Source organism: Aquarana catesbeiana, unplaced genomic scaffold (assembly GCF_042186555.1).
Source record: "Aquarana catesbeiana isolate 2022-GZ unplaced genomic scaffold, ASM4218655v1 unanchor235, whole genome shotgun sequence".
Lineage (NCBI taxonomy): Eukaryota > Metazoa > Chordata > Amphibia > Anura > Ranidae > Aquarana > Aquarana catesbeiana.
Window position 1 is genome coordinate 498,479 of NW_027362663.1, and position 12,860 is coordinate 511,338.

The 12,860-nt window shown below is 43.2% G+C and overlaps 3 protein-coding genes across 3 annotated transcripts in view; 1 reads left to right on the forward strand and 2 right to left on the reverse strand.

Annotated features, from left to right (window-relative positions):
* The window catches only part of LOC141121938 (uncharacterized), a 284,890-nt gene that overhangs the window by 179,959 nt on the left and 92,071 nt on the right, over positions 1–12,860 (reverse strand). The gene's annotated exons all lie outside the window — the stretch shown is intronic.
* LOC141121935 (uncharacterized) overlaps positions 1–12,860 on the forward strand; it is a 206,895-nt gene that overhangs the window by 137,124 nt on the left and 56,911 nt on the right. The window lies entirely within an intron of this gene.
* Positions 1–12,860, reverse strand: part of LOC141121932 (uncharacterized) — a 603,393-nt gene that overhangs the window by 83,922 nt on the left and 506,611 nt on the right. Inside the window, exons 9-12 of the mRNA XM_073611683.1 lie at positions 10,935–11,162; positions 10,649–10,855; positions 10,387–10,528; positions 827–2,318 (exon numbers count right to left, since the gene is read on the reverse strand). Of these exons, the coding sequence (XP_073467784.1) occupies positions 827–2,318; positions 10,387–10,528; positions 10,649–10,855; positions 10,935–11,162 (2,069 nt within the window). The remainder of the gene's footprint in view (positions 1–826; positions 2,319–10,386; positions 10,529–10,648; positions 10,856–10,934; positions 11,163–12,860) is intronic.

Sequence of the window (12,860 nt, forward strand, 5' to 3'; positions counted from 1 at the left end):
ATGCTTGTCAGTGCCTCCTCATCAGTACCATCTATCAGTGCCCATCAATGAAGGAGAAAACTTACTTATTTACAAAATTTTATAACAGAAACAAAGAAAAACGTTTTTAGTTGTAGCACAAAAATAAAAACCCCAGTGCCACCAAAAGAAAGCTCTATTTGTGGGGGAAAAATGTAAAAATGTCATATGGGTACAGTGTTACATGACCGCACAATTGTCATTCAAATTGTGAAAGCACTGAAAGATGAAAATTGGCCTGGGCAGGAAAGGGGGGAAAGTGTCCAGTATGTGGGCAAAAATGAGCTCTGGCAGTGAAAGGGTTAAAGGAAACGTTCACCTTCCAGAAGATGTTACATGTTCCTGTTCCTGGAGCAGCTCAGCGATCCGAGTCCTCTGTGTGACAGCAGTGCAGGGAGAAGTTTTCCCGTACCGGCTGTCACTTTATGAAAAGAGCGCAGCCGTGCCATTCATTCACAGAGTTCTGTCCTTTGCCGATGTCGGCTTGTAGTTTTCAATGAACTCCCACACCGCTGCTGAGCTCTCTGGTAGATGAGGAACAAGGAGATTGGGACCCCGATTTAATCCCTTGGACAAGTCGTTTTTTCAAAAAATGTCCACACCTCTGGAACTGTTTTTTACATGATGAAGATCAGCCATGGAGTATATCTGAGGTGTATATCAGGGTGTGCTTCTTCCCCACATGAGAGCTGTGATGTCCAGCAACATTCATATAGAAGACATTTCCCACACTCAAGACACCTCGAGGGTTGTGTGGGATCCCTGATGTACAGGAAGACAGGGCTTCGGTGAGGGACAATTCTCTTACTCAGGACAGGAAGGAGGCTTCTCCCCTGTGTGAGATCTCTGATGACTGGAAAGATGGGACTTCTGTGAAAAACATTTCCCGCACTCAGGACAGGAAAATGGCTTCTCCCCCGTGTGAGATTTCCAATGTCTATTAAGATTGGACATATCTGAAAAACATTTCCCGCACTCAGGACAGCAATGCGGCTTCTCCCCCGTGTGAGTCCTCTGATGTCTAACAAGATCTGCTTTTTGTACAAAACATTTCCCGCACTCAGAACAGGAATGCGGCTTCTCCCCTGTGTGAGATCTTTGATGTGTGTAAAGATGGGACTTCACTGAAAAACATTTCCCGCACTCAGGACAGGAAAACAGCTTCTGCCCCTTGTGAGATCTCTGATGGTTGTAAAGATAGGACTTCTGTGAAAAACATTTCCCGCACTCAGAACAGGAATGCGGCTTCTCCCCTGTGTGAGATCTCTGATGTATGTAAAGATAGGACTTCTGTGGAAAACATTTCCCGCACTCAGGACAGCAATGCGGCTTCTCCCCCGTGTGAGTCCTCTGATGTTTAACAAGATCTGCTTTTTGTACAAAACATTTCTCACACTCAGAACAGGAATGTGGCTTCTCCCCTGTGTGAGATCTCTGATGTCTGTAAAGACTGGACTTCTCTGAAAAACATTTTCCACATTCAGAACAGGAATATGGCTTTTTCCCTGTGTGAGACCACTGATGTTTGACAAGGACCGATTTTCTTATAAAACATTTCCCGCACGCAGGACAGGAATACGGCTTCTCCCCCGTGTGAGATCTCTGATGTATGTATAGATTTGATTTATCTGAAAAACATTTCCCGCACTCAGGACAGGAATACGGCTTCTCCCCCGTGTGGGACCTCTGATGTGTAACAAGATCTGCTCTTTGTGCAAAACATTTTCCGCACTCAGAACAGGAATACGGCTTCTCCCCCGTGTGAGATCTCTGATGTGTGAAAAGATGGAACTTCTGTGAAAAACTTTTTCCACACTCAGGACAGGAATACGGTTTCTCTCCTGTGTGAGATCTCTGATGTTTTGAAAGACTAGACCTCTGTGAAAAACATTTCCCGCACTCAGGACAGGAATATGGCTTCTCCCCCGTGTGAGATCGCTGATGTGTGTAAAGATGGGACTTCAATGAAAAACATTTCCCGCACTCAGGACAGGAATACGGCTTCTCTCCTGTGTGAGATCTTTTATGCACATTAAGATTGTATTTAGAATGGAAACACTTCCCGCACTCAGTACAGGAAAGCCTCTTATCTGGAAGGACGGCACCGTCCCTCACAGTCTGAGGTTCCTCAGGATAAGAGGAATACGATGGTCCATCTACACTGTGTGGTGCCGGATGGACATTTGAGGTAGTTGGGTTTTCTCCTGGACTATACTGTGTGATGTTCTCATCTTCTACTTTACAGTCTGGAGACAAAGTGAGACAATCCTCTGAGGTTTTCCTCGTCTCCCGTCCATCTACTAAAATAAAAAAATAAAAAGATTATTACTAGACATGAGCTGATTGGTTCCTCTAAACCAGGACTCCGCCCACATCAGGCAGCTTTGTCTCTGAGGATCTTACAATTCCCCCCTCAAGGTAACTAGTAAATGGGTCCTCTGTAGGGCGGCAACTAATGATTATTTTCAGAATTGATTAGTTGGCCGATTATTGTTTTGATTAATCAACTAATTGGATAAAAACCTCAAAAAAAGGTTGGTGTATAATTTAGTTATTATTCTTGAATATCTATATACAGCGGTAAATATAAATATCCAGATATATAGTTGGATATTTAATCCACTCTGAGAATAACAGACAGATAGATGTATTATTAGAGGGAGAATCTGCTACATATCAGAATCAGAGATCAACATTATTAAAATGTAAAAAAGAGGTAAAACTCTGTTTTGCAGATGATCAGACAGGAGTGTAATATAATATGATGGATGACCATCATATTATAATATGATGGATGCCCTCTGATCCCTCCTGTATTGATTTGTATTGTAAGTGTACTGTCTGCCCTATGTTGTAAAGCGCTGCGCAAACTGTTGGCGCTATATAAATCCTGTATAATAATAATAATAATAATGACAGACTCCCTTGTCATAGACAGGTAGGTGGGTACAAGCTCCCTGCACCTGATGTCACTTATGCTGGCTGTACACAAACTCATTTTTCTTTCAAAAAAACATTCATCCAATTTTCTAACCATTAGTGGGGTCAAATCGGCGTTCATTTTTCACCACAGTGACGGGAAAATTTGAAGGCCCAGAACAGAAAACTTTTCTCCATCAAACAAATTTTCAAATAGTGTATGTGGTTTTTGCTCAGAAGTTACATTTATTTTAAAATTGAATTTTAAAAGCAAGTGGAATTTTCGAACTACACTCGTCCATTCATTGAATGTACAAATAATTTTCATACAAATATTTGTGTGAATATTCTCGTCCAAAAATGGATCCGTGTATGGCCAGCATAGGACATTTAGTAGCAGCAGCATGATTTTATTTAATCATCTGTTATGATGGGGTTTAACAAAAATAGTCCTTTATAGTACAAAAACAGTAGATAACCACTACTATAAGGGATTCATTTATACTGTGAAATAGTGAAAGTAATATATCTTATATCATATATATAATAATAAATATGCGCTACACCAATCGAGGAACCAGGAAGCGTGTGACTGTGGCTACACACAGGGAGCGCTCCTGACAGGTTTTCATGACTGGAGGACGCAATCAGGCACAGTGCACTTTGTTATCTTTGCTCAATGTTTATTACATTTTGGTACGCATGGTTTTAAGGGGATGTTTGGATGGTTCAAATAAAGATGTTTAGCAGTATCACGCTATGTGAGCATTTTTGTTTCTTCTACATATCCTATTGGAACTACTGGGAATAATACTGACATCTGGTGGTCGCTTTGGATATAGATGCAGATTTACTACTATTAATCAAGGCTTTTATTGATCTGATTTCTGGTGAGTGAGTTTTCATTGGGGACCCCAGCACTAGGTGTATCGCTTGGTGAAAGGATTACTACCCTCACAGAATACATCTTGATTATTTATTGGTGGGACTCTGGCTATCAGATCCGTGTTTGAACTTTCTGAATTAGATTAAGAAAGAGACCCTGTTCAATTGGGGTGCACAGCGCTGCTGCAATACTTAAGAGACACTTTATATATTTATAATTGTGTATTTATATATTTATCTAATTTAATTGATTCATTATTGCCTATATACATAATAATAAATATACCCAGTAGTAGGATATATGGGGATTTTACCTGGGAGTCACACATGAAGATATATGGAGCTTAGAGGGGGGAGGGGGGACCTTAATATTAAAGTAATACTGAAAGCTGAGTCTTTTTTTCATGGAAATAATAATTTTATATATAATGCACAATACTAGTAAACTTTTACTTTATGTAATAGTAATGCCTTCTATCACCTCCAGTCTATCAGCCTCCACCATGTCTGGGGTCAGATGCTGATCTTCCCTGCACAAAGACCTTAAAGTCATTGTAAATGTTGGATTTCTTTGTTTTAAACAAACTTGTCATACTTACCTGCTCTGTGTAATGGATTTGCACAGAGCAGCCCCGATTTCCATCTTCTGCCCCCCTCTATAGGAAGCCGCAAAGTATAGTATAGAGTTTCCTTATAGCAAGATAAAAAACTTCTGCCTTTAGAATCACTTGCTTCCTTCTCCTGCCCAGGACTACATGTCCCATGAGGCATTGCTCCTCCTGCATTCAACTTCTCAGCATTTACTGGCATGTATGGATCGTGTACTAAGCTGTATTTTCTGATATGTAAAGAAATAATGTATTTTGTATGCAGGCCAATTAATCGACTGACCAACTAATGGTTGACAACTATTTTCATAATCAATTATAATCGATTAGTTGTTTCAGCCCTACATCTCTGATCTCCTACCAGTTCATTTCTTTATTCATGGACCTTAGTCAGAGAGTGAGGAAACAACGAGAACTGTCTTTTATAGGAGCGACAGTAATGAGGGGATTATAGGATGAGTGTCCCCACCCCCTCTATCACTCATTGCCATCTTCCCAACACAAGAAGTACTGCACTTCCTTATTTAGTCCATGATTTAGTCGTGAATAACAGCAGGGCTGAGCCCCACCAGAGGTCAGAGAGTGAGGATGGGGGGAGAACAACCAAGATGAAGACTGGACTGATCCTGAAGACCACCATCATTGGGTTATTGACTCCTCCCTCATTATCACTTTCTGTTTAAAGTGGAACTAAACCCTCCTATTGTATTCACAGCCAAAGAAGCTGCCATCTTGGCCTCTGTTTAGGCTACAACTGCCATGATGCTGCACATGTGATAAGTTATGACACTAGCCATTGGATGGTTTGGCAGTCTGGTTGAGAGCACAACCAATGGGAGGGTTACATTCCCGGCACATGCCGGAAATGTAACTTATGTGGACGGGTTTATTTCCGCTTTAAGGTTACAAAATTTGAGGATGTTATCACATTATTAGCAACATATAAAAGTCTGTGCTTCAATCACATCATCAGATATAAAATGTCCAGCTGGTAGGAAATGGGTGTAACAAAAGAGAATACATATTATGTTTATATATACAGTATCTCACAAAAGTGAGTACTCCCCTCACATTTTTGTAAATATTTTATTATATCTCTTCACGTGACAACACTGAAGAAATGACACTTTGCTACAATGTAGTGAGTAGGGATGGGCCGAACACCCCCCTGTTCGGTTCACATCCAGAACATGCGAACAAGCAAAAAAATTTGTTTGAACACGCGAACACCGTTAAAGTCTATGGGACACGAACATTAAAAATCAAAAGTGCTAATTTTAAAGGTTAATATGCAAGTTATTGTCATAAAAAGTGTTTGGGGACCCGGGTCCTGCCCCAGGGGACATGGATCAATGCAAAAAAAAGTTTTAAAAACGGCCGTTTTTTCGGGAGCAGTGATTTTAATAATGCTTAAAGTGAAACAATAAAAGTGAAATATTCCTTTCAATTTCGTACCGGGGGGGTGGGGGGGGGGGGGGTGTCTATAGTATGCCTGTAAAGTGGCGCATGTTTCCCGTGTTTAGAACAGCCTGAGAGCAAAATGACATTTCTAAAGGAAAAAAAAAGTCATTTAAAAGTACTAGCGCTAGTGGCGGCTATTAATGAATTGTCGGTCCTTACAATAAACAAAAGTCATTGAAAGACATTGAAAAATAAAAAATATAAAATGTGTGGGGGCCCCCCCAAAATTCCATTACCAGGCCCTTTAGGTCTGGTATGGATATTAGGGGAACTCCACGCAAAAATTTTTTAAAAAATGGCGTGGGGTTCCCCCAAAAATCCACACCAGACCCTTATCCGAGCACGCAACCTGGCAGGCCGCAGGAAAAGAGGGGGGACGAGAGAGCGCTCCCCCTCCTGAACCGTACCAGGCCACATGCCCTCAACATGGGGAGGATGTCCCCATGTTGATGGGGACAAGGGCCTCATCCCCACAACCCTTGCCCGGTGGTTGTGGGGGTCTGCGGGCGGGGGGCATATCGGAATCTGGAAGCCCCCTTTAACAAGGGAACACCCAGATCCCAGCCCCCCCCTATGTGAATCGGAAAGGGGTACTTTTTACCCCTACCATTTCACAAAAAGTGTCAAAATGTTAAAAGAACACAGGAGATGGCTTGGGACAAGTCCTTTGTTAAAAATAAAAAAGAGATTCCAGCGATGTAATCCAAAAAAATCCATGCTCCTTCTCCAGCGATGTAATCCAATTCTCAATCTCCAGCGATGGATGATCTCCAGCGAGGAACACGCACAGGATCCTGCCTCCACCGGAGGCACCCAGCCAATGACGTGGCGCCAGCTTGACAGCTCTTATGTAGCTGAGGGCAGGGCCACCCGTCACATGACCCCGTCCCCCTCTGACAAGGGGAAATGCCGGGGTTTCCCAGTGATGTGTACGGGTGACCCCTCCGCCCTAACAGGAATCCTGCGTTGCATCAGAGGGAGGCGGGGTCACCCGTACATGTCAAAGGGAAACCCCGTCACTTTCCCTTGTCAGAGGGGGGTGGGGTCACGTGACAGGTGGCCCCGCCCTCAGCTACATAAACCAGTCAAGCTGGCGCCGCATCATTGGCTGGGTGCCTCCGGTGGAGGCAGGATCCTGTGCGTGTTCCTCGCTGGAGATCATCCATCGCTGGAGATCAAGAATTGGATTACATTGCTGGAGTAGGAGCATGTATTTATTGGATTACATCGCTGGAATCTCTTTTTTATTCTTTATTTTTTAATTTTTAATAAAGGACTTGTCCAAAGCCTTCTCCTGTGGTTTTTTAACATTTTGACACTTTCTTTTTGTGAAATGGTAGGGGTACAATGTACCTCTTACCAATTCACATAGGGGGGGGGCGGGATCTGGGTGTTCCCTTTGTTAAAGGGGGCTTCCAGATTCCGATAAACCCCCGCCCCCAGACCCCCACAACCACCGGGCAAGGGTTGTGGGGATGAGGCCCTTGTCCCCATAATGAGGGCATGTGGCCTGGTACGGTTCAGGGGGGGCGCTCTCTTGTCCCCCCCTCTTTTCCTGCGCCCTGCCAGGTTACGTGCTGGGATAAGGGTCTGGTGTGGATTTTTAGGGGAACCCCACGCCATTTCTTTTTTAATTTTGGCATGGAGTTCCCCTTAAAATTTATACCAGACCTGAAGGGTCTGGTATGGATTTTTGAGGGGAACCCCACGCCATTTTTCTTTTAAATTTTGGCATGGAGTTCCCCTTAATATCCATACCAGACCTGAAGGGCCTGGTAATGGAATTATGGGGGACCCCCACACATTTTTTTTTTTCAATGACTTTCAATGACTTTTATGTGTATTGTCGGGACCGACAATTCATTAATAGCTGGCACTAGCGCTAGTAGAAGGTAACGTAATGTAATTTTGCTCTCGAACTGTTATAAACACAGGAAACATGCGCTACTTTACAGGCATACTATAGACACCCCCCAGGTATGAAATTTAAAAGAATGTTTCACTTTTATTGTTTGACTTTAAGCATTATTAAAATCACTGCTCCCGAAAAAAACGGCCGTTTTTAAAACTTTTTTTGCATTGATACATGTCCCCTGGGGCAGGACCTGGGTCCCCAAACAATTTTTATGACAATAACTTGCATATTAACCTTTAAAATTAGCACTTTAGATTTCTCCCATAGACTTTAAAAGGTGTTCCGCGGCTATTCGAATTTGCCGCGAACACCCCAAATTGTTCGCTGGGCGAACAGCCAATGTTCGAGTCGACCTCATGTTCAACTTGAACAGATAGCCCATCCCTAGTAGTGAGTGTACAGCTTGTATAACAGTGTAAATTTGCTGTCCCCTCAAAATAACTCAACACACAGCCATTAATGTCTAAATCGCTGGCAACAAAAGTGAGTACATCCCTAAGTGAAAATGTCCAAACTGGGCCCAATTAGCCATTTTCCCTCCCCGGTGTCATGTGACTCATTAGTGTTACAAGGTCGCAGGTGTGAATGGGGAGCAGGTGTGTTAAATTTGGTGTTATCGCTCACTCTCTCGTACTGGTCACTGGAAGTTCAACATGGCACCTCATGGCAAAGAACTCTCTGAGTATCTGAAAAAAAGAATTGTTACTCTACATAAAGATGGCCTAGTCTATAAGAAGATTGCCAAGACCCTGAAACTGAGCTGCAGCACAGTGGCCAAGACCATACAGCGGTTTAACAGGACTCAGAACAGGCCTCTCCATGGTCCACCAAAGAAGTTAGCATCATATCCAGAGGTTGTCTTTGGGAAATAGATGTATGAGTGCTGCCAGCATTGCTGCAGAGGTTGAAGAGGTGGGGGATCAGCCTGTCAGTGCTCACCATATGCCGCACACTGCATCAAATTGGTCTGCATGGCTGTCGTCCCAGAAGGAAGCCTCTTCTAAAGATGATGCACAAGAAAGCCCGCAAACAGTTTGCTGAAGACAAGCAGACTAAGGACATGGATTACTGGAACCATGTCCTGTGGCCTGATGAGACCAAGATAAACTTATTTGGTTCAGATGGTGTCAAGCGTGTGTGGCGGCAACCAGGTGAGGAGTACAAAAACAAGTGACAAATACAGACCCCAAATACAGATGGACTGGCCAAGCATGTTTCCAGACCTAAACCCTATTGAGAATCTGTGGGGCATCCTCAAACGGAAGGTGGAGGAGCGCAAGGTCTCTAATGCCGCGTACACACGGTCGGACTTTACGGCGGACTTTGGCCGGCGGATTTTTCGACGTACTTTCCGACGGACTTTGTGAATGAACGGACTTGCCTACACACAATCCACCAAAGTCCGTCGAATTCGTACGTGATGACGTACGACCGGACTAAAACAAGGAAGTTCATAGCCAGTAGCCAATAGCTGCCCTAGCGTGCCTTTTTGTCCGTCGAACTAGCATACAGACGAGCGGACTTTTCGACCGGACTCGATTTCAACGGATAAATTTTAAACAAGTTTAAAATCTAAGTCCGTCCAACTTTTGAGAAAACAAAGTCCGCTGGAGCCCACACACATCGAATTGTCCGACGAAATCCAGTCCGCCGGGCAAAGTCCGCCGTAAAGTCCGCTCGTGTGTACGCGGCATTACATCCACCAGCTTCGTGATGTCATCATGGAGGAGGGGAAGAGGACTCCAGTGCCAACCTGTGAAGCTCTGGTGAACTCCATTCCCAAGAGGGTTAAGTCCGTGCTGGAAAATAATGGTGGCCACACAAAATATTGACACTTTGGGCCCAATTTGGACATTTTCACTTAGGGGTGTACTCACTTTTGTGAGATACTGTAGCAGTGGGTAGAGGGGAGAGAGGGGAAGTCAGGACTATGTAATGTACAATACATCGTATAAGATACAACAGATAGGACTATATAGTATCAGAAAGATGTAATGTATATAGTGCAGGGGTCAAGAGTATATAATGTACAATATAAATTATATAGTGTAAGGATCAGGACTCATAATATTGGTATTCAGTAATCAGTGGAAGATTAATTTTTAACATGAGACAAGTTGCAAATGCAGAGGTCCCTCACCGCTGCCTCCCATCTACTGAGACTGCACTCAGTGACTTGGGTCTGAGACTATACAGACATATCCCTCCACCCGGCACAGCCAGCAGATAACAGAACAAGTAATCCTGGGAGAATTGTTCTGTCAGAGATCTTATCATACTCTGTATGGGGCAGAAGACCCAAAACACATTCCCCAGGTGTCTAGGTCTAGTAACGTCTATGGTGAAAATGAACATTTAGCCACCAGCTGAACCCCAGAATCTCCATAAATCCAGTCTAGATACATAAATTGTGTCTGAAGCACAGAGAAGGAAGATTAGCCGAGAAAAATACGGGAACGGGAACACAGCTTAGGCAAGTGACCAGGGTATTACAGGCTGATATCACCCAGTCCTTGCCCTACTCTGGACCAATCAGTGAGCAGTATGGGTGGAGGAATGTATTTAGTGTTAATGACCCACCTGTGCTGATCTCTGTAGGAGTGTCCTCCTCTATAAATGTCCCCGTTATTCCATCCTCCTCCATAGACTGCTGATCATCCCTCACATGCCTCTCTTCTTCTTCTGCTTTCACCTCAAATTCTATATCAATTGGATCTCCACTCTAAATGAAGAAAAAGGAGAAAATATCATCTGTAAGATATAAGCTTTAATATTGTGACATCACATAAAAAATCTATACATAGTCTCTATAAGTGTGTTTTATAATCTCTGTCCCACCAACCTTGTAACAGTGAGGAATGGTGTGATCTTCCTGTGTGGTATCCTGGGAATACAGAGGACATGGACATCTTTCTGGTGGGTTCCTGGAATTAGGTGGCTCCATCATATCCTTGTGTCCTTCTGAAAACTCCCCCATCACTCCATACTCCTCATCCTCCTCTTTATAATCTTCTTTAACATCAATATTATCATCCCCGAGGTTTCCACTCTGAATATATAATAAAACATTAATTGTAACAAACATGCTGTGTAGAAATCAGAACTACCAATAATTGTCAATCATCTACCTGATGATGGTGAGGGATGGTGTGACCTTCCTGTGTGGAATCCCGGGAATACAGAGGACGGGGACATCTCTCTGGTGGGTTTCTGTAGCTGGATGACTCCACCATGGTGTCCTGGTACAGATCTTTGTGTACTTTTAGAAACATTGACTCCTCCATCACCCCATCCTCATCATCCTCCACTTTTATCTCTTCTTTAACTTCAACTTTAGAATCTCTCAGGTTTCCACTCTGAATATAGAATAAAAATAACATAAATTGTAACAATGCAGATAATGTACAGATCCTAATGATACTATCAGTGATTGTTCCTCATCTACCTGATGATGGTGAGGGATGGTGTGATCTTCCTGTGTGGAATCCCGGGAATACAGAGGATGAGGACATCTCTCTGGTGGGTTCCCATTACTGGATCCATCTGTAGGAAACACACACACTGACTGAATACATTGTTTCTATGTGTTTATAAGATGATGGGGGATCTAGGTGGACCCTCCGTACTGCTCTCTCCTTTACAATAAAGTCTCCTCTTACCCGGTGATGTGAGGGGCGGCTGATTGTCCATCATGATGTCCTTCCCTGCACCACTCACGTCTCCTGTCAGCAGCTCGATGATCTCTCTGGTGACTTCTAGAATCTTCTTATTTCTCTATTCTATCAGAAAGGGAGGGAGGTGGAGGCAATGTGATTATCATGAGATCTCCAGACTTCACAGGAGGAAAACTCTAGATTTGAACACATATAGTAAAATCAAATGACAATCCCAGAATCCTCCTCACCTCACCAATCAGGTCTCAATTTTTATCAAAACTCCACTGGGATATAATGTACCCAGACAGGGCCCCCACTCTGTTAAGTGCTTGTTGCAAGGAATTCTGGGACCAACAATCGTGTTTTTGCTTGTGAGAGGGACATTGTGAGGAGGAGCTGTGAGGTCAGTGTGATGTCATAGGATTCACTGACTCTGGATGGAGGGACATTGGGAGGAGGAGCTGTCAGGCCAGTGTGATATCATAGGATTCTCTGACTTGGATTGGAGGGACATAGGTAGAAGGAGCTATGAGGGACGCTCTGTGAGGTATCTGTACACACAGAGTCATTTCTCCCGGGTGCGTCACACATCTCCTAAATAAAAGCTGATCTTTGTCTTTAGGCTTTGCCAGGACACATCATATTCCTGTGATCTCCGTGTACTCCGGAGACTTTACTGATCACATTTTAGGATAAATATCTGAGACTGGGATCATTATGGAGACATTCGTTTTCAGGACATTTACTACAAAATTATATGTAGCAGTAAGTCTCGGTGGAGCTGCTGATTTTGATCGCGCCTGTTCTCTGATCTCTTCACCCCTCTTTAACTTGTTCAATCCCCTTGACACAACTGTAATGCAGTGTTGTAGTGACACCAATACCAATTATAGCTAACAAATATATATATGACACTTATATATATACACCTCTACCTGGGTGCTTGTGTTGTGACTCCACCTGCAGGAGAAAAACAACACTGCACACAAACTTCTGTGATAACCAAAATGACTTCTTTTTTACTTAAATGATATGTATATATAAAAGTTATTACGGTGACTACACTATCACACCAACGTAGTGTAACAGTACAGTAAATATTCACAACAGTCTTTGTACACATACACAGATATACATAAATATATCCACACACACAAAACTTTCCTGAAAAGTCCCCTTATTGGTGCGTCTCCAGGTGGGACCAGTGTTCAAAGTGAAATCGTCTTAACTCTGGACACCTTCCCACCTCCAGCACACTGTGGCAAGCGCAAAGACACAGGAATGCGAATATCCCACAATACAGATACTAGGGAGCTCCCCCTGCTTTAAATAGTAAAGTCACTATCCTTTATGACTAAATGCAGGGCCCTGCAATAGAAGAGATAGTCCTGTCCTCTT